This window comes from Taudactylus pleione, unplaced genomic scaffold (assembly GCF_031769625.1).
Source record: "Taudactylus pleione unplaced genomic scaffold, aTauple2 ptg000536l, whole genome shotgun sequence".
Lineage (NCBI taxonomy): Eukaryota > Metazoa > Chordata > Amphibia > Anura > Myobatrachidae > Taudactylus > Taudactylus pleione.
Window position 1 is genome coordinate 3,243,483 of NW_028284938.1, and position 22,883 is coordinate 3,266,365.

At 43.9% G+C, this 22,883-nt stretch overlaps 1 protein-coding gene across 3 annotated transcripts in view; it reads right to left on the reverse strand.

Moving 5' to 3' along the window:
* PFKL (phosphofructokinase, liver type) overlaps nt 1-22,883 on the reverse strand; it is a 238,173-nt gene that overhangs the window by 28,619 nt on the left and 186,671 nt on the right. For all 3 annotated transcript variants that reach the window (XM_088451029.1, XM_088451031.1, XM_088451030.1), the window contains 3 exons: nt 22,473-22,534; nt 17,775-17,886; nt 15,382-15,481 (listed from right to left, as the gene is read on the reverse strand). In XM_088451029.1, the coding sequence (XP_088307155.1) occupies nt 15,382-15,481; nt 17,775-17,886; nt 22,473-22,534 (274 nt within the window). The remainder of the gene's footprint in view (nt 1-15,381; nt 15,482-17,774; nt 17,887-22,472; nt 22,535-22,883) is intronic.

Here is a 22,883-nt window from a genome sequence, read left to right on the forward strand (position 1 = left end):
AGTTTGTCGTGAAGAGCCGCCACAGTGGAATCATGTGATTGGAGAAGAGATTTTGCCTCATGTAATTCGTCTTCTAATGTAGAGATGCGATCTTCCGCCTCTGTCAGCCGTTTGGAATGTTGTGTGAGTTGCGCAGTTGCAGCCGTAATTGCCTCTGTCAGTGGTGCTAATTTTATATCAAGTAAGGGCGAAATGATGTCTGATATTTCTTTAGCTTTTTGTACAGATTGGGAACTGTATTTATCGGTGTTAAATAGAGCATCAATTGAATCATCCCTTTTAGGAGACATTGGAGAAGAAGCATCAGATGCTGAGGCTTTGTCCTTATTACGCCCAGTTTGCGAGCCTCTAGGACCCCTGGGGGTTTTTGCCACATATTTTTCCATTATAGACACCAAGTGCAGAGAGGTTCTTGCGAGGAGAGAAAGGCAAGGGATACTGGCGTGTCTGTTGATTAAAGTGGCGCTCCTTGTTAGGATATATGTAGAATAGTACAAGGTGTCTGCAGAAGAGGGACTGTGGGCAGGAAGTCAGAGTAGGCGCCGTCTATTTCCCCCGGCCGCAGTGAGCACTTTGTCAGTAGATGAGAAACAGCCGCCAGAAATTACAATAAAATGGCCGCAGCGCAATAGGCCACAAGGCCGTGATCCGGTGGTATAGAGAGCAGGGAGCCGGCGCTGATGTATGCGCCTTGCCTCGGCTTATCCCTGGTTGCTGTCCAGTAGGATTTATTTATTTCTTGGGTCAACAGTGAAGCAGGGAGCTTCTCTAAAAAATGCGGCCGCTATGTTTGGCCAGCCCACCGGAAATCTTTGATGATATATTCTCAGAGGCACTGTTCCTTTAAATCTTGAACTTACATCATGCTGACACAAGAGGGAGCTAGACCCTCATGTATGGAGTGAACAGAGTTATAGGGTTTAATATGATGTGATAGCACTGCAGGTGCAATGCGAGGATAATACAGTCCCCTCCTGCAGATTCACCTTCCTCCGGCAGAGAGATAGAAGAGTCACCCAGAGGTCGCCATTTTACACAGCAGCGGCAGCAGTTTAATGGGATGGCGCCGGACACAGAGCAGCTAGTGACTACGTCACCACAGAAGCCCAGCTAGCAGGTAGGAGAGAGGCCGCGGAGCATGGAGATGCTAAGGAGAGTAGGCAGCCGCCAGCACTCAGCGCTGGATCTCCTACACACCAGGAGGATGCGTAGGAAGCAGGAGTCTGGATCCTTGCTGAAGTCTCCAGGCGCAGTGGGGCCGCAGCGGGAGCAGTAGCCGCGGATACACCAGGCGGCCAGGGTCCTCCCCGCCCGAGGTGGAAGCGGGGACCCGCAGCAGCTCCCCGCGTCGGGGAATGGTTATGCGCAAGGTGCTGAGGAGATCGCCGGGGACCAGGCACAGATGAAGGGGGGAGGCGCGTCACCCACTGGTAGGGCTCCACGCGTGGCGTCTGGCGGGTTGGCTCCGTTGGCGTGGGAGGCCCAAGTCTGAAACTCGGCCAGTCAGGAGGTACAGGGGCCCGATGGTAGTTACTGTGGAGGCAGGTAGCACAGTAGTAGCTTGGGTGACAATATTGCCCCAAAAGTCAGCTCTTGAAAGCCTGGAGTAGGCTAAATAAAGCCCCCGATTCTGGAGCTCCACAAAAGCGTGTCTGACTGAGATGGCTGCCAGGCCACGCCCCCAGTGTAGCACATTTTAAACATACTTAAATGTTTATTTAAAACATTAAATAATTGGATATCATAAATTACTCTTAATATAATTTATCAAGTGAAATATCCAATTTTCTTATGTGAATAAAACTGCTGAAACTGTTCATTTCTATTTCTCAGCATAGTTGCAATTGAAGTTAAATGATGCAATTGTTAGAATGCTCACATTGCACCAGTTAATTATATCCAGATCATTAAATATTCGGTTGGTCGTAAGGGTGAGATATCTTTTCTTAAATGAATAAACTTCATATATTAGCCACAAGGATTAGGACTATCATTTTATGTGGTACTAGTTGAAGTACCCCGGCATTGCCGGGGTTTTAAATCTTCAAGTTATTAAGTTTAATTGTGTGATGTCATCCAATTCCACCCAGTGAAAGGCCCAGAACAGGCTCCCTGGGTCAAAATTCTGCCCAGCGTACACCAACAGGAGGTCTAATTGGGACCTTAACCGCCTAGTATGACTTCTGGGATCTAATGCTATCACTCTTTGGATTTGAACGACATCACTTAAGTTGGACGAAAACGTCATCCAGTGGACGGCCCAGAACAGGCTCCTTGGATCAAAGTTCTGCCCGGCGGACTCCACCGTAAGGTCCAACTGGGACACCAACCACTCCATTAGGCATCCCAGACCAAATGCCACCCCTCTGTGAAGTCATCCAATTCCATCTAGTAGAAGGCCCAGAAAAGGCTCCCCAGGTCAAAGTACTGCCCAGCATACACCAATGAGAGGTCCGACCGGGACAACAACCCCCTAGTACTGTATATATTCTGGGATCCAATGTTACCACTGAAGTTTTCGTCCCGAAATCCATCCAGTGGAAGGTTCAGAAAAGGCACCCCGGGTCAAAGTTCTGCCCAGCGTACACCAATGGGCGGTCCGACGGGACCCTAACTCCCCTAAAACCTGGCCAGGATCCAATTGGACCACCTTGCGTTGGTGCAGGGTTGTCCGGATGCATAACCGGACAAACAAACACACAAATAAACAAACCGACCAACGAATTTTATATATAAGATGGAGCCAACTTATCAAATCCTCTTTGCCCTTACATTCATTAACAATGGCTGTTTTTACAGCAATATTAAGTTTCACTGCTATTAATAAACACTGTAATGCAGGAGATCTCTGTTGTTTCTTGTGTTCACCACTAAATCAATTACCACAGCTATCCCTATACTTATTTATGGGGATGGCAAAGTGGTGCAATTTAACAAACTATGAAAATCTTTGTTTCTGAAGATGGTGTTAGCATCTTCTGTCCACAGTTATACCCCAGCCAGAGAGATCTTCCCACCAAGCTGCATGCTCCTTCTCTCCTTCCTGTAACTTATTATTTAGTGTGCATTCATGGCATAATGCCCGCACATGCACAGCAAATATGCTGGGACAGTACCGGAAGTTTATTGATAGCAAAAAGTAACAGCTGCAGGTATTACCCACTATAAAAAGTTGTGCAACCTAGTAAACAGTTAATATAAGCTGCCCCCTAATGAATTTGTAAACAGATGCTAGTAGTGTAGTATTTCTAACCAAGTGGTGTAGTTCGGGGAACTATTAGACCCAGTCTAGAATTTGGCTTGGGACAGCAGAACGATCCTTTTGATCAGAAAAAAAGGAGTGTTAATTAGGTCTCATTTGACTAGACATGGTAATAAGACTTTTATCTAACAAGTGTACCTGGTATTTTAAACAGATCCAATGCTTTCTCCTGTAAGGCGAAGGGAATTGCAATGTATTGTAAAAAGGTTTTAAAAGTAGACAGTAATAATGATGGTATATGTCTCAAAATAGTTTTTTATGTTGCATCTTCTACATACACCATTCCCTTAAATTTTGAAATTCCCCTAACTGTTCATTCACTATAATATATAGTGCAATGTTATACAAATGAGTTAGAGCTAGTATAAATATGGGCCCAAGGCTCAGCTGTACCACACACCTTGATGAAGTCCAATTAGAGTGACAAAACATGTTGGGCATAGCCACTAATGTATGACGTATGATGTATTCATGTCATGGAGTGATTCTGGGGAGACTTTGGGGTCTATTTACTAAGCCTTGGATGAAGATAAAGTCAACGATGATAAGGTACCAGCCAATAAGTTCCTAACTGTCATTTTTCAAACACAGCCTGTGACATGGCAGTTAGAAGCTGATTGGCTGGTACTTTATCTCCGTTCACTTTATCTCCACCCAAGGCTTAGTAAATAGACCCCTGAACCTCTAACTGCAGACCAGACAGGACTCTGTGGACTCTAATACTGATGTTGCTAATGAACTGTGAAAGCAGCATTAACCGCTCTTGGTGAAGTTTACGGTCTTAAACCTAGTAAGGTGTTTACATTTTTAACTACTCCCAAGTGTGCGGCCTCTGCTTTTTATCTGAATTAGCTTATGACTCCTGAATGAAGCATAGAACACAAAGTTTAGTTATTGTAGTTAAATAACAAACATATTCAGAGTGTGTAACCACATAGAGTGCCAGGCAGCGCCTGCATAAGACAAATTAGCCACCCGCTGAGCTCTCTCTCTCAGACATGGTCACATCTGATAATCTTCCAGCAGCCACCTATCTCAGAGGCAAAAACACAAATAATTAACAGGGCGCTTGCGAATTACTATAGGAGGTACCAATATGTAAAAATAAATATAATAAAGAGAATTCCCATTTGCTGCAGGTCCAAAAGAACCAGCTGTGAGGGTTCTAAGGCAATTGAAGACAACATAAAGAAATATAAGACATGCGCATAGGAAATTCACATAAACAGAAGTGTCTCATAAATATATTTAATTTAATAAACAAAAAAAAGAAAAGTTACCAAATAAATAACATACAATCTAAAATAAAATTATATAGACATCTCAAGAAGGTACCTATCTCAGAGAGACCTACTGGCTACTCTGCACCCTTGCACTGGATCACTGCTGATTGTGCAGTGCAGTGGAACCACCCACTCTGTGGTTGTAGAGGAGCAGCTACAAGGGAAAATGTAAATCAAGCAGCCCATAGTACCTTAGTGTACAGTATGCAGTACCTAGCGGCTGCAGAGAGGAGCAGCCGCCGGGGAAATATAAAGTTGTGATATTCTGATCAATAATGTTCTGCTATATCGGCAGTCGATTGTTTAAAAATTTATATTGTGCGTAAAAAAAAAAAAAAAAAAGTTTTTTTTTAATTAATAAAGTTAGTGAGATGTGATGGATTAATATTGTTTATATTTGGGAAAAGAGGTACTTTGGCGTTGATATGAAAAAATATATTCAAAGTCAATACAAGAATTTGTCTAAAGGACTTTCAAATTTGAGAAGATAAAAAAAAATGTGAAAACAAGATATACAGTAGGGGTAAATTTACTAAAGTGAGTGTTTTTAGAAGTGAGTTTTAGAAGACATTTTGCCCATAACAACCAATCAGATTCTAGCTATTATCTTCTAGAACAGGGGTCAGGGAACTTTTTTTTTACCTTTTACCCCAAAATATATTTAGATACGCCGACTTTACCCCCTTGATTTGAAAGGAAGGAAATCATATAGTAGTGCCCCCATAGTTATGCCCCTGTAGTAGTGCCCCCAGTTATGCCCCTGTAGTAGTGCCCCCATATAATGCCCCTGTAGTAGTGCCCCCATATAATGCCCCTGTAGTAGTGCCCCCATAGTTATGCTGTTGTAGTAGTGTCCCTATATAATGCCCCTATAGTAGTTCCCCCTTAGTAGTAGTGCCCCCATGTAATGCCCCTATAGTAGTGTCCCTATAGTTACGGTTTGTTTTAGTAGTGCCCCAATATAATGCCCCTATAGTAGTGCCCCCATATAATGCCCCTGTAGTAGTGCCCCCATATAATGCCCCTGTAGTGCCGCCTGTACAAGAAAAAAAAAAAAACACTTACCTCATCCGCCGCCATCCTGTACGCCAGGCTGCTCCTCGGAACTATGGGAGAGACGTCGTGACGTCTCTCCCATAGTGCGCATGGAGAGAGCCGGAAGCTGGAGTTCAGAAGAGAACTCCAGCCTCAGGTTAACGCGCGCTGCAGGGAAGGAGCCGGGAGCCCGCTGGCAATAACATCTCAGCGGGCGTCCGGCTTAGAGCCTCCCTGCGGCACAGTCGTGGCATGCATATGAATCATTCTATATTATAGAATCATTCATATGCATGCCCGGCTGTCCGTCCATTACCCCCAGGATTTTCATTTTTACCTCATGTGGGGTAATTTACCCCTGTTCCCCGACCACTGTTCTAGAAGGTGCTAGTTAAATGTTAAAAGTAGAATCTGATTGGTTGCTATGGGCAACATCTCTTCTAAAACTCACTTCTAAAAACTCTCACTTTAGAAAATTTACCCCATAGAGTTAAACAGATTATTAATCTGCATATGAAATGTCTTAGGGTTAAATTTACTAAACTGCACTTTTCAAAGCAGCTACGTCCTCACCAGTTTTGGCCCGCCTGATTTAAATTATATTCAATACAAAAAAATGGATGGTTTTGTATTGAATGTAATTGCCCGCTTAAAGTTCAGTGGCGTAACCATTGAAGACACGGCAATTTTGCAAAGTGCTGAATAGTAAATTTAGCCATTTGTGCCATGTATGAGATGTAAGAATTTCTTTTTTGGCAATTTACAAATTGTTTGAAGCTGGGATCGAGGACATACATGTTGTCATATCCATTATAAAACTTGAGCCTGCGTGATGACTTATTCGCAGCTGCAGTATGTGCATGTAACATGCACAGTGTGCACCCCAGCTTCCACTGCCTGCGCCATGCATGCACGCGCCTCAGTTGCAGGACAGAAGAGGAACAGAACAGAGGGAAGTAGGGGAGGGGACAGGGAAAGAGACGGAGGCGGAGTGGCTGGGGTGAAACAGCAGATAACAGGTCTATTTATTTACTAGTACCTTATAGAAGTCAACTAAGAAATATAAGTTGGGTGAGAAGGTACTTTTTACACTCAAATTTTTTTTAAAAAAAATTAAGAATAGGGCCGGATTCAATTAGATGCGATAAGTCCCGTTGCCATATCGCTGGTGCGTCCGATTTGTGCACCAAGACAGAAAAACACAGTTGTAAAACGCTGCAAGTGGGCATCTCAGAAAGAAAGTCAGCCTATCATCAGCATAAGATGCAGATATGGCTGTGGATGCATCTGTGTGCCATTCTGAATCAGGCCGTGTCTGCATGAACTGACAAAACAAAAAGGGGGAATGGTGGAATGTGGCTGTGGTACTGCAGGTTACAATTTCTGCATCATCAGTGGCATAGGAATGCCTTATAATTAATATCCCTCAGTTACTATCCTTACAGAATATCATAATGATTTTGATTCCACTTTCTCTATCTGAAATTTAACTCCTTGTACCACCAGAATGATGCAAAATGCCTTTGTTAAAGCACATTTTAGGACAGTCATAGGTTTATCCTCAACTCTATGAATGCACTGATTTAAGTTGTATATGCCTGAGCAACTACTGAGGAAATTTAAGAACATCTTACACATATAATAAGATTTTTACTTACCATAAAATGTCTTCCTTGGAGTTCATCTGGAGGATGCCTTACATCTGGGTTATGTATAGTGATGGGTGGAGTCGGACACTAACTAATTGAAACTGGCTCCCACCCCTAAAATAACCCCTCCCCTTCCACCTTAAGCTCAGTCTAATGTTTAACAAACCCGGAGGAGAGCCATGGAAAGGACTAAGAAACTAGAGACCACAGGTAACCAGAATAAAAAACCAAACAAGGGAGGGTCATTGGCATCCCCCAGATGGACTCCAAGGAAGAGATTTAACAGTAAGTAAAAATAGTATTTGCTTTTTCATCCATCTGGGGGATTGCCTTACATCTGGGTTGCTATACCAATGTGAAATTAATTAAGGTAGGGGGGTGCGTGCCGGAACAGGCTGCTCTAAGAATTTTCCGCCCATCACTGGCATCCCTTGCGCCGATGAACGGAAGCGGTAAAATCTTGTGAAAGTGTGAACGGATGACCAGTTATCTACTTTGCAGAGCTGCTCAGAGGCACCATGCCGTACAACCCAAAAGGCTCCGACAGCAGGCGTCAAGTGAGCCCGAATTGAGGCTGGAACCGTCACATTCGAGGACAAATAATGCCTGCCTAATCGCAGAAGTGACCCATCTAGAGCTGGACCCTTCTGAGGCAGGCCCTGGTCTTTATTGATGCATCAGTCAACACCAACAAGGAATCCGTACGCCTCAAGACGCGGTACGGTCCAAGTAATGCGAAACGCACATACAGTGCATCCGGAAAGTAGTCACAGTGCGTCACCTTTTCCACATTTTGTTATGTTACAGCCTTATTCCAAAATGGATTAAATTAATTTTTGTCCTCAAAATTCTACACACAATACCCCACAATGACAACATGTAAAACGTTTTTTTTGAGATTTTTGCAAATTTAATAATAATAAAAAAAAAAACCTAAGAAATCACATGTACATAAGTACATTTGCCATGAAGCTCAAAATTGAGCTCAGGTGCATCCTGTTTCCACTGATCATCCTTGAGATGTTCCTACAGCTTAATTGGAGTCCACCTGTGGCAAATTCAGTTGATTGGACATGATTTTGAAAGGCACACACCTGTCTATATAAAGTCCCACACTTGACAGTTAATGTCAGAGCACAAACCAAGCATGAAGTCCAAGAAATTGCCTGTAGATCGCCGAGACAGGATGGTCTCGAGGCACAAATCTGGGGAAGGGTACAGAAAAATATCTGCTGCTTTGGAGGTCCCAATGAGCACAGTGGCCTCCATCATCTGTAAATGGAAGAAATTCGGAACCAGCAGAACTCCTCCTAGAGTTGGATTGCCGTCTAAACTGAGCGACCGGGGGAGAAGGGCCCTAGTCAGGGAGGTGACCAAGAACCCGATGGTCACTCTGTCAGAGCTACAGCATTCCTCTGTGGAGAGAGGAGAAGGACAACCATCTCTGCAGCAATCCACCAATCAGGCCTGTATGGTAGAGTGGCCAGACGGAAGCCATTCCTTAGTAAAAAGCATGGCAGCCCATCTGGAGTTTGCCAAAATGCACCTGAAGGAGTCTCAGACCATGAGAAACAAAATTCACTGGTCTGATGAGACAAAGATTGAACTCTTTGGCGTGAATGCCAGGCGTTATGTATGGAGGAAACCAGGCCAATACCATCCCGCATCCCAATACCGCTCATCACCAGGCCAATACCATCCCTATAGTGAAGCATGGTGGTGGCAGCATCATGCTGTGGGGATGTTTTTCAGAAGCAGGAACTGGGAGACTAGTCAGGATGGAGGGAAAGATGAATGCAGCAATGTACAGAGACATCCTGGATGAAAACCTGCTCCAGAGCGCTCTTGACCTCAGACTGGGGCGACGGTTCATCTTTCAGCAGGACAACGACCCTAAGCACACAGCCAAGATATCAAAGGAGTGGCTTCAGGACAACTCTGTGAATGTCCTTGAGTGGCCCAGCCAGAGCCCAGACTTGAATCTGATTGAACATCTCTGGAGAGATCTGAAAATGGCTGTGCACTGATGCTTCCCAACCTGATGGAGCTTGAGAGATGCTGCAAAGAGGACTGGGTGAAACTGCCCAAAGATAGGTGTGCCAAGCTTGTGGCATCATATTCAAAAAGACTTGAGGCTGTACTTGCTGCCAAAGGTGCATCAACAAAGTATTGAGCAAAGGTTATGAATACTTATGTACATGTGATTTCTTAGGTTTTTTTTAATCAAATTTGCAAAAAACTCAAAAAAACTTTTTACATGTTGTCATTATGGCATATTTTGTGTAGAATTTTGAGGAGAAAAATAATTTATTCCATTTTGGAATAAGGCTGTAACATAACAAAATGTGGAAAAAGTGACGTGCTGTGAATACTTTCCGGATGCACTGTACCACATCCAACAGTGCTAAGGAAGAAGCTTCACTAGACACTGAATCCTGGCATAAAGCTGGAAGAACAATATCTTGTTGGAAAGCCAATACCACCTTTGGCAGAGAGGAAGGTTTAGTGCGTAACACTAGCCTGTCCTCATGAAAAATAATAAGCAGAGCTTTACAGGAAAGAGCCGCTAAAACAGATACCCTTCTGGCTGAGGCAATGGCCAAAAGGAAAACAACCTTCAGAGTGAGATATCGCAATTCTACAGATTGCAAAGGCTCAAGCGGTGCCTTTTGGAGATCCTCCAAAACCAAATTCAAATCCCAACTAGGAACTGGAGGTATATAAAGGAGTATGTATGCAAAGAATCCCTTATAAGAAGGTCCGAACTTCTGAAAAGGTAGCCAATTAGGAACAGAATCAACAGGGACAAAATTTGTCCCTAAGAAGACAATTTCAGACCTTTACCCAACCCCTCTTATAAAAAGACAAGAGGCGAGATACTCGGAATATTTCAGGCTTGAACATGTGTTGTTCACACCAAGAAGTAAATATATACAGTCAGGTCCATAAATATTGGGACATTAACAGAATTTTCAGATTTTGGCCTCTATTCACCACCACAGTAGTTTTGAAATGAAACAAACAAGATGTCCTTTAACTGCAGACTTTCAGATTTTATTTGAGGGTAATTACATCCAAATCGGGTGAACGGTGTAGGAATTACAACAGTATCAATATGTGCCTCCCACTTTTTAAGGGACCAAAAGTAATGGGACTATCAACTCAAAAGCTATTTCATGGACAGGTGTGAGCTATTCCCTCGTTATTTCATTATCAATTAAGCAGGTAAAAGGTCTGGAGTTCTAGGTGTGACATTTGCATTTGGAATCAGTTGCTATAAACTCTCAATATGAGATCCAAAGAGCTGTCACTATCAGTGAAGCAAGCCATCATTAGGCTGAAAAATCAAAACAAACCCATCAGAGAGATAGCAAAAACATCAGGTGTGGCCAAATCAACTGTTTGGAACATTCTTAAAAAGAAAGAACGCACCGGAGAGCTCAGCAACACCAAAAGACCCAGAAGACCACGGAAAACAACTGTGGTGGATGACAAAAGAATTATTTCCCTGGTGAATAAAAAACCCCTTCACAACAGTTGGCCAAATCAAGAACACTCTCCAGGAGGTAGATGTATATGTGTCAAAGTCAACAATCAAGAGAAGACTTCACAAGAGTGAATATAGAGGGTTCACTACAAGATGCAAACCATTGGTGAGCCACAAAAACAGGAAGACCAGATTAGAGTTTGCCAAACAACATCTAAAAAAGCCATTACAGTTCTGGAACAACATCCTATGGACAGATGAGACAAAGATCAACTTGTACCAGAGTGATGGGAAGAGAAGAGAAGGAAAGGAACTGCTCATGATCCAAAACATACCACCTCATCAGTGAAGCATGGTGGTGGTAGTGTCATGGCGTGGGCATGTATGGCTGCAAATGGAACTGGTTCCCTTGTATTTATTGATGATGTGACTGCTGACAAAAGCAGCAGAATGAATTCTGAAGTGTTTCGGGTAATATTATATGCTCATATTCAGTCAAATACTTCAGAACTCATTGGACGGCGCTTCACAGTGCAGATGGACAATGACCCGAAGCATACTGCATAAGCAACCAAGGAGTTTTTTAAGGCTAAAAAGTGGAATGTTATGCAATGGCCAAGTCAATCCCCTGACCTGAATCCGATTGAGCATGCATTTCACTTGATGAAGACAAAACTGAAGGGAAAATGCCCCAAGAACAAGCAGGAACTGAAGACATTTGCAGAAGAGGCCTGGCAGAGCATCACCAGGGATGAAACCCAGCGTCTGGTGATGTCTATGCGTTCCAGACTTCAGGCTGTAATTGCCTGCAAAGGATTTGCAACAAAGTATTAAAAAGTGAAAGTTAGATGTAGGATTGTTTGGTTTGTACCATTACTTTTGGCCCCTTAAAAAGTGGGAGGCACATATAGAAACCATTGTAATTCCTACACCGTTCACCTGATTTGGATGTAATTACCCTCAAATTAAATCTGAAAGTCTGCAGTTAAAGCACATCTTGTTTGTTTAATTTCAAAGTCATTGTGGTGGTGAATAGAGGCCAAAATATGAAAATTCTGTCAATGTCCCAATATTTATGCATCTGACTGTATATGTGCTCTTTGTGCAGAGGTGCTCTATCGCTCTGGCCACCTGTCTTGGTCTGGAAACTACTTGTGGCCCAACCTGATGACGTCACCGCTGTGCGCCTGCTCATTTAAAGGCAGCAGCATGTTGTTGCTTCTGTAACCCTTACTCTGAGGATTGAAGCAGTGTTGTGCTGAACAGACCACGGAGGTATGAGACAAGCTGGCTATACAGGATCTGTGAGTAATAACATGTCCCTGCCAATCTGCTCAAAAGCAGTGTGCCGGGAAGCAGTATAATGGGAACAAGATATTTTATACTTTGTAATAAATCTTACCTTTTTGCCTGTGGCCCCCTCAGATATGATTGGAATGGAGACAGAAGCAGGGACATGGTAGTTTGGTGACTCTCTCAGGGGCCATCTTTAGAGTGGGATACAGTTTCACTCAAAACCTCTAATCTATATAACTCCAACTCCATTAGTGCTTGTCGCCTGTCTCCAAGAACTAAGCACTCAAATTCAAAACATCAAAGTAAAGAAATAAAATCTAACTAAAAGCTAGGACCTATCTAGCGCCTTACTCCAAATACACTAAAAACAAGTCTGAGCTTAAGGCGGAAAGGGATATATAGGGCCAGTTTCAATTAGTGTCCGCCACCACCCATCACTATACTGTACATAACCCAGCTGTAAGGCATCACCCAGATGGATGAAAAAGGAATATAATTATTGTCTGACCCAAGCCACTTCCATAGCCGGTTGATCCTGTCTGGAGCATACTACTGTATAAAGATTAAACCATGCAAGTGTAAGTACAAACAGCCAGTACAGTGAAACTGCAAAATAACTCAATAAAACATTTATGGTTGGTTTATTTTTTTTTACCAATTCTATTCAGCAATTGCAGTAATAGTTGAATAGCATATAGATGTACAGTCTGCATAGAAATGATCTCTATAGCTCTCCTGGTCACCCTGCTAGGCTGTAATATATTAGTGCTCGGTTATACTCAGTGATCGCGCTGAGCGAGACAAATTGTGGGTCCCAGGGACCCCTCTCTTTGGGAAAGTGGGGTCCTACTCCTCTGTTTTTGGGTCCCATCGCATATTATGTGGGGTGAAGGCAGGCATCAGTTGGGACAGTGCTGGGGGCAGGTAGCAGTTGAAGTAGTTGGGGTTAAGGGCAAGCAGCAGTTGGGATATAGCTGGGGGTAAAGGCAGGGAGAAGTTGAGCTTGGGCTAGAGGGGAGTTAGGGGAGGCAGAGCTGGGGGTAGGGAGAGGTAAGTGCAGAGAGCAGTTATGACAGTGCTGGGGGCAAGGAAGGGGCCAGGGGCAGGTAGTGCTGGGGGTAGGAAGGGGACAAGGGTGGATAGCAGCTCGGGCAGTACTGGGGGAAAGGAAGGACTGAGGGGATAAGGGTAGATAACAGCTGAGGCAGTACTGGGGGCAAGGAGTAGGTTAGGGACAGGCAGTCCTGGGGGTAGGGAGGGGGCAAGGGTAGATAGCTAGGGTAGTATTGGGGGCAAGGGGGAGGTTAGGGACAGGTAGTGCCGAGGGTGAGGTGGGGGATGCACCCAGCTAACAGTCAAGGTAAATGCACACAGCTACACAGTCGGGGCTTGTGAAGGAATGCACAGTTACTCAGTCAGGGAGGATAAACACAGTTACACAGTCATGAGTAGGGGTGGGGGGTCGCACCGCTGGCCAGTGACTAGCCACAGAGCCAGCCAGTAACACCAGGGACAGGGCGACACTGATGGCCAGTTACACCAGGGACACACAGATGGCCAACAACACTAGGGACAGGGGCCACAGCAGGCCAGTGACATTAGCGCCGGGAACCACACAGCTGGCCAGGACGGGGACCTCACCTTTCAGGGTGCTCCACTCCACCAGCACCACAAAAGGTCATTGTTCTTCACCTCCAGACAGAGCTGCCTCCAGGGAGACTGGGGCGTCATCTTCCAGCAGCGGCAGCGCCTTTAGGATGTATTTCTGTAGGACAGACGGGCCTGCAACGTTCTGCAGCAAGGCCTTCACCTCCAAGCCGGTGCTGCTGTCATCTCCCCTGTCCGGGTCAGATATCACCACAGAGGCAGGAGCAGAGTTTAGGGGAGAGAGGCGTGAGTGAGCTGGGAGCGCGGGGAGAGTGACTGAAGTCGGAGGGAGCGGCTGCTGTAAAAGGCGGACTCGGGGATTCTGGGAGATGTAGTACTACTCGCGTCCATCTCCGGCCGGTCTGTGCCCACTGGGGGAGGAGACATTGCCAGCAGCTATACGTTGAGGAGAATCCCCCGGGTGCGATTGGTTGAGAAGACGCTGCCGGCAATGATGATTGGCTGCTGCGGCGTTACACGCGTCCTAGAGGACCCACTCTGTTCTACAATCTGGGTTCCCAACTTCCTGTAGTGCGTAAAAACGCGCTATAGCGCGTATTTTGCGAACACTGAATACTATAAAGTGTTGTTCCATATAGCATATTAGAGTGAGCAGGGAGATAGCACAGCCTCATGCAATTATGGGTCTGCATGAAGTTTAGAAGCAATAAATGGTGTGCATAGGCTGTACATAGGGCCTGATTCAGTTGTACACTAATGCCACCACTGCTGCGTATATTCTAAAATATGCTATTGTTACAGATGCTGGGAATTATATTGAGATGTCCTATGGCACCATCGCAAATCCAAGCAATTCCGTGTTAACCCACACTTGCATATGCAGATCCTTCGATAATTAGTCTCCCTAGTGACTCCATGGTCGCACAGAATGGCTGTCTGCACTGAGACGATGGAGCCATGCTTGGTGAATACAGGGTCGCATATGCAGGCAGCGACACTTCCCAAAATTGGTCGCGACACGTCTGCATTTTGGCGGCACACCCGATTACTTCACCTTAACTGTCAGTCAGTCTGAATAAAACGTTGCTGCTTTCGACTATGGTAATGGACTTTCATGTATGCGCAGACGACCAGACTCAACTGCGAAAACATAGCGTAAAGCTCTAAATCAGGCCGATAGCTTCATCATCACTGAAATTGCCCCTCTCACAAATAAAACATACATTAATATATTGAAAGTTCATAAATGGAGTGACCGAGGTCAGAGGTAAGAAGTAATTTATTGTACAGCCCTGTCGTTCAGGACAAAGTTAATACAGGTTGAGTCTCCCATATCCAAATATTCCGAAATACGGAATATTTTTAGCATGACTGAGATAGTGAAACCTTTGCTTTCTGATGGTTCAATGTACACAAACTTTGTTTAATGCACAAATTTTTTAAAATATTGTATAACATTACCTTCAAGCTGTGTGTATAAGATGTATATGAAACATAAATGAATTTCATGTTATGTACACAAACTTTTTTTGATGCACAAAATTACAAAAAATATTGTATAAAATGACCTGCAGGCTGTGTGTATAAGGTATATATAACACAAATGCATTCTGTGTTTAGATTGGGTCCCATTCCCAAGATATTTCATTATGGTATGCAAAAAATCCAAAATATGGAATATTCCAATATCCAAAATACCCCTGGTCCCAAGCATTTTGGATATGGGAGACTCAACCTGTAGTGGTTTTGGTTCACACTTACCTCTGCGATAGGACTCCCTCAGCTTCTCAGAAATCCACAGCATAGACTTTACTCCAAGTTTTGTTCCATAATTGCGATCAAAAGGGGTAGGAGCACCACCCTGAATATGACAGAAGATACTAATATTTCATCTAATATACTGATATGAGGATGATTAGATTAGGTGATAGTATCATTTCCTACTGACATTTTACAAACATTTCTCCAAAAAAAATGATTTTACATGATTACGCATTTCCTGAATAGAAACATTTGCATTACATGAATGGAATCTGAACCTTTACAGTATCTATTTGCCATCACACATGGACGCAGGAGCACACCCAGCAGTGTCTATTGGCGGTCACCCATATGCGACTTTATGCAAATACCGCTAGAAACTCCTTCCCTAGTGTACTGCAGCCAAATGTGCAAGGACTGAGAAGCCTACTGTCAGTGTCTGTACACACAGTAATTGTGATTGGTGCATACTTGAATTTCACCATTGGTCGCACCATGGAAACTTGCGTGCAGCTCTGAATTAGGCCCACAACGTGACTACATTTAAAATTGCATATAAATTTCAGATCAGTTAAAAATATAAGTACTAAAATATAATATAATTTATAAAATGGAACAGATTGTCAACTAATATAAGAGGACAGGAATTACGTTTTCCTTTTAAAATTAAAATTTGCCATTTAACATTCTAGAAACGTGTAATCCTTCGCCACTTTGACTGACAGTTTTTGGTGTTGCCATTGGTTACTGTGAGTCTTTCAGCAATTTCAAAACAATTGACGGACATGGTTTTCTAAGGAATTACACTAGGGTCTGAATTTTCATTACCAATCACAAAATCTGCAACTTTGTCACTAAATACTCCCTTAGCTTACATGTCTGTTACTCTTTGTTATAGTCTAGTCAGTGCGTCTGCTGGTGTATGCCCATTGTAAATCTTTATCAGCGTGTCACCAACCCTCATCAATGTGTATCCCACACCCCTCTTGTACACAATTATCCTGTAACCAGTGTACATTCTTTGCATTGGATGTCTACACAACTTTTTCACTTTTTTCATTGTTAGTAAACTCAACAGTGACACGCTGAGGTTCATGCCATGTAAATGTAATTTCCCATGGGGGCAGTCTCCAGTTTTAGAATAATGGGATGTAACTGAAGACATGCTTATTTGCCATGTTCCACTTTGTGGAGAGGATTGGAGGAGCAGGTGTTACCATTCCCCGATCATCACTTAGTACCCACCCACTCGATTGGGCACCCATGCACGTAATTCATTTATGCCATATGAAACCATGGGCCATATTCAATTAGAGGCAAAAAGCCTTTTTTGCCTGTTTTTTTGAGAAAATTTTGCCAAAAAAAAATTTGCCAAATTCAATTCCAGGACAATTTTGCTTAAGCAGAAACAATTCTCCAAAAAAGATTCTCCAATCAATAGCAGGTGAAAAGAAATGCAAAATCTTTATTTTGGGGTGTAAACGTGGGGAAACAACTCAGAACCCTTGGGACAACCCCCCAAAGGACAAATCTGCAAAAAAAAAAAAAAAAAAAACCGAAGAACAGTAAAAAGTAGCAAAATAGACTTCTTGGGGGTCCCCAAGTATGGGTCAGGTGTTTTTGGGATTGCAGGTGCATGCAGCATGTGGGTTTTTAATGTTTTTCAAAAGTTCGCTTTAGAGACATAAAAACATGCTAGCACCCATTTTCAAGTACCCCAAATTTGACAGGACTACTTATTTTCACCAAAAAATACAGCTTTATGCCATTCTTCACCACTTTTACAAAGACGCTATTAGCAAGCAATTTACACAACTGTGGAGAGGATTGGGCGCAAGCCTCGAAATGCGAGAGAAATTCTCTCGCTCCGGGACTCACTACAAAAGGGGTGCCTGTCGATGTTGATCAACAGCTCTCCCCGTTTTGTAGGCGGGGTGGGGGGTGGCTACACAAACGGAGGCGTTCCCGACAGAACGCCTGCCGTTTGGGGGAGGCCCCACTGACATCACTCGTGATGTCAGTGGTGAGCTTCTGGCTCTAATAGAGCCGAAATCTCACTGGGGCTTGCGGTAGACGAGACCCTACCACAAGGGTCTCGTCACAAGCCCCGATGGTCGCGATGGTCTTGACCAACGCGACCATCAACCTGGCCGCTCGCTAAAGTTGTGGGTGGTCACCCACAGCCTAGCGAGTGGCCAGGAGGCCGGCTTGGAACATAGAAGCGACCGCCCTCAATCAGAGCGAGCGCTCGCATTTTTCGAGCGGCTCTGAATGAGGTCCTGTGTGTATACAGACTTCTTCTCAGTGCCTCACTGGGGCCCAAAACTGGGAAATAAAGTGCAAACCATGTAGAAATCAAATCATTAACTCTATGGTGACACAATTTAACATACTTGCTGTAAGTGTCCAAGAACATTGATCCGGCAGTCAAAAATTCCTTTTCCTTCAGCTGAGTAGAGGTTATACAGAAACTCTGTTGAATAGTAGTCATGGCATTTTTCATTCCTACAGAAGCAAATATAGGTTACTTATTGCTTGTCAATTAATATCACAATACAGGTATATATGCATATACATAAATGTGTGACAAAGCTTCTTGAGTAGTGTCCTTCAGGCTAAAATGTGACTTACAGGCACAAATGGCTTCTGGACCAACTATTGTATTACACACAGTTAAACACCACAAACTATGCAGCTCCATACAAATATCATATAAACAAACAATCTCCAAGTTCTTTTAAATTCTAACACGTTAAAAACACAGCTAACGGTAATTGTGTAGCTAGGCTGATTGCCAGAATTAATATTCCAAATACAGGGTTAGGCTTATGGCTTTGTGAAATTTGTGTCGGAGGCTTTCCTGGGCATTCCACCCTATTCACTTTCCCTTAGGAAGTGGCCCCGCATATGCCTACATCCAGTGGCGTAAGTTCATCCCAGATGCCCCGGAGGCAAGTTATCATTTGGAGACACAAGATAACGGATAACATAGCAACATTGTCTAGATGGGGACTGCACTGAGGAATGTAATGTATGTTTGTATGAAGAGTGACCTCAGCTACAGACCTGGGGTTAATTAGAACTATATACAGCTATGCTTTAGTCACAGATAAGATAGTGACCTGTATAGTGCAATTAGCATGAGGCTTAGAATCCTCCTGATGGGAGGCGAAAGCCACCTGATGTGGGGTGCCCTCCTGATACCCCTGGTGGATGTAAAAACCACCTGATGTGGGTGGGGAAACCTCCTGATACCCCTGACGGAGAGGAAAACCACCTGATGTGGGGGCTTTGAGGACTGATTTTGAGTTAAGATACTGTAAGACTGCCACTGTGGTGGGACTACAAATCACAAAATGCCCAGTCTACTGCAGATTGCTTCACATGCCGGGAAGTTGCTCCACTAAAGGCTCAGGCCCCCGCCTCCCATGCAGTCTTACCCGCAGCTCCGTCTGGTGCATCCTTGTTGACATCCAGCTCCTTGAAGATCTGCAGCCACCCTTATGCCCGGGCCCACCGCAAAGGTCTACAGCTAGAGCTTCCGCCAGGGAGGAGTGGGCCGGGGAGTTGAGGGTGAGGAGGGGCACAGAGACTGCTGCATGGGTCCGTGACTAGGGCTGCTGCCAGAGAGGAGTGGGACGGCGAGTTGTGGGTGAGGGGGGCGCTGGACGTGTCACACTGGCATTAGAAGCTGCTAAGGAGCAGCGACACCAATGAGCAGGGACAGGCTATATAGCTAGATGGAATCAGCAGCTGATGGTGTGACACAGAGCCCTCCACTAGTATATGGTTATGGTAGCTTCTCAGGTGCCGGGAAGAGCTGTCATGTATTGAGCGGCCGTGACGGTACACTCCGGGTACATATTTCCAGCCCCAAGTGGGGTAAATATGTTGTGGGCGATGGTGGAGGTGCCCCTCCAGTGCTGGCGCCCGGCGGCAGGCGTCTCCATTGTCTCCCATAGTTCTGCCCCTGTCTACATCGCCAGGTTAAACAGGGAGTTTCCTGTCTAACTGATTTACAGTCAATTCAAGCTGAAGGATATTTCTACTTGTTTGCATATTACACCTCCCTGGCATCTAATACTCCCAAAGAACATAAAGTGACAGAACTGATTAACACAACTGAAATAAAACCTTCAGCAACACCCTGGGGCACAGATGTACTCTCCAGATGGTATGCGTTCGGCATCCCAGCCGTCGGGATGCCGATGCTTACATTACCAACGCCGTTATCCCGTCCACCGGGATGCCGAAGGTAAGTAACTGGGTGGGGGGGAGGGTTAGGCACTAGGGGGAGGGTTAAAGTTAGGCATGAAGGGAGGAGGGTTAGGCACCGGGGAGGTTAGGTTCAGGCACTAGGGGGGAAGGCTAGGGTTAGGCACCAAAGAGGGAGGATTAGGGTTAGCATACCGACCAACAAGTGTTGGCTTATTTCCTGTCATTATTCTACTTCCAAACTTTGTATTCAAACTTTAGCAATGTTTATAATTTTGTTATTGGACGATCTCATACCATGTGATCTTTTCCAACTGCTTTTTCTCCAACTATACTTAGTGCAGAGTGTATAATAGAAGATTCTACTTTGAAGTTATTAAAGTGAACAGTGCAGTTCTCAAATTATAACAATACAAACATCCCTCAGTCAGCTGAAAACAACTCTGACCATGAAAAGACACTATTACCTTCCAGATTTGCAGCAATAACAATTAGTGTTAAATTTACTGAAACTTCATAGTAACCAACAACATATTTAGCCTAATATATTAAAAATTGGCTTTAGAACATGGAATCAATGTCCAAAAATACAATGTTGTTCTTTATTACCCTATTTCGTTGTTACGTATGCTGAAGTGCCAAAAGTCATAGGATAGATGCTTAGCAGCAACTCAACGTGGCATTGATTCCATAAGTGGACAGAAAACCTCTGGAGATGTTGACCCATGACATCTTGACAGCTTCCAACAGCTCCCTGATATTTGTAGGTACAGGATCTTGGGTGTGAATGGACCTCTCCACAACTACCCACAATTGCTCGATTGGTTCATGTCGGACAAATGTGGTGGCCACACCATTCGTCAGAACTCTCCAGAATGCATCGCAAACCAATTCTGGACAACTATGGACCGATGACACTGTGAATTATCCTCCTGGAATATTCCATCGTTGTGGGGGTACATTAAGTCCATGAAAGACTGAATATGCTCATCAAGCAATGCAACGTAGCGGATACCCATCAATGAAATGCTCAGGTGAACCAGCGGACCCAACCCATGCCATGTGAACACAACACACACCATTATGGAACCACCACCAGTGTGCACGGTGCCTTGTTGACAACTGGGGTCCATGGCCTCATGGGGTCTGCGCCACATCTGAACCCTACCGACAGCCCGAAATAACTGGAACCGTGACTTATTGGACCACACAACATGTTTCCAGAGTCCTATGGGGTCCGATTAGCAACGGCACAAGCCCAGGTGAGGCACTGTGTCCGGTGTTGTAGTGTTAACAGAGGCACTCTGGTGGGTATTTTGCTCCATATCCCATGGAAGATAAAGAACGCTGCACTGACCTGCTGGATATGTGTCTGGTATCTCCTGCACTGAATGTTGATGTGATTTGAGCCAGTGTCACTTGTCTGTTACAATGGGCAATTGTGAGCAGACGTCGCTGGTCACGATCATTAAGCACCCGTGGTCTGCCACTGCGCAGTCCATGGTGGGTGGTAATGTCTTCCATGAGGTATTCCCAGTGCACACGTCACACCGTAGATCGAGGAATGTTGAATGTCCACACAAATTCGGAAATGGAATGTTCCATCCGTCGGGCACCCTCATGCCCTGTTTGAACTCCGAAAATTCACGTCACCTAGCCATGAGCAGACTAGCTGGTGTTCAAACTGACTCACGAGATGTCAGATTACAACAGATGCAGGTCTGGGCATTTCCAAGATGTCACAGTACGGTGATTTCACCTACCATTACAGATATGCCCAGCTAGATTGTTGTCCGTAGCGCAGCGTCTCGCACCAAGGGTTAGAATGGAGACGCACATTAGCGTTTCCATAGGCTAGAATGAAGATGCACTCACGCGATCAGGGATGCGCCACAGTGTACAGTGACGCGTAGCGCGATGCACATTTGTGGCGCGATCAGCCACAATGATCATAGGGACATCTGTACCTTTACATACTGCTATCCCATGACTTTTGGCACTTCAGTGTATATAGTATGCTTTTTGGCTTTTGTACACAAGCTTTCCTTTATCTTGGCAATCTATTGCAGAACCTATATATGGACAAACTGAAAGAAGGGCTGCAACAAAACAATTACATGCTTGTTTGAAAAAGATCATTAAATGTATTTGATAGTGAATAGCCAGTTGAAAGATAAATGCTAAATTATTGACAACAGACAATACAAACAAATATAAAGTAGGGCTTGAAAAACAGCTTCATCAGGGGACAAACCTATCACGTATACTGACATTTCTTAAAGATACCACAAAATGTACAGTATCACAAAAAGAATTTCTATTGAAACAATGCAAATTATACTAAAGCATATACTATTAAGTAGAACATGACAATTAAGATAATGGACCAAAACATGGAAATTTCACCCAAACAATAACATTCTGCAATCTATTTAGCAATATGCAAAATAAATCCCAAAAGCAACAAATAATGAGCAAGGGAAAATGAAACCAACACCAGATAAAATGCAGGATCCTTAAAATACTACCAAAAGAATAAATCTCTTTGCGTTATTGAGAGATTTAAATGAAAATGCGCTGAACTTCAGGTTAAGCTCTATAATTACTGCTACATTTTTTTATTGCTAAACTAATAAAAACAGTATGTGCTTTTCATAATTAGTAAATATGTGATGATTTCTGAAATGTCATATCTAAAAGGTAAAGTAACATCTCCTATGAAGAAGCGCAAGGACATGGGATTTTATGTCCTTACACTTCTTCATGGATGTTACTTTGCTTTTAGCCATGACATTTCTGAACTGTTCTTAAACTTAGCGAATCACTGATGAAGCAGCTGGTAAAAAAAAGACAAACCCATTAAATCTTTTTCATACCTCAGTACAAGTCCTCTTTGAATATCGGTCTTCATTTTTTCCGTCAAGTGCTCTACATTTGACTGAAATCATAATAAAACAATTAAGCTCTAAAAGTACTATGAATATATCAAGTATTTAAAAAAACAAAACAGAAGTTTTATGTTCCTAAAATCAAGTTGCTGTTTTGTCCATCATTATAGCACATAAACTCTTCAAACACAAAAATAGGATTTTGGTACTCACCAATAAATCCCTTTCTCCAATTCCATAGGGGACACCGGAGTGAATACACTGGGGAATAGACGGGTGAGAGAGTGGAGCCTGGCACTTAAAATTCCTTTAGTGTAGTTGGCTCCTCCCCCTCTATACCCTGCCCTGCCGGACCTTAAGATTAACCAAGCCCGAGCGGAGACGGAGAGCATAGACAAT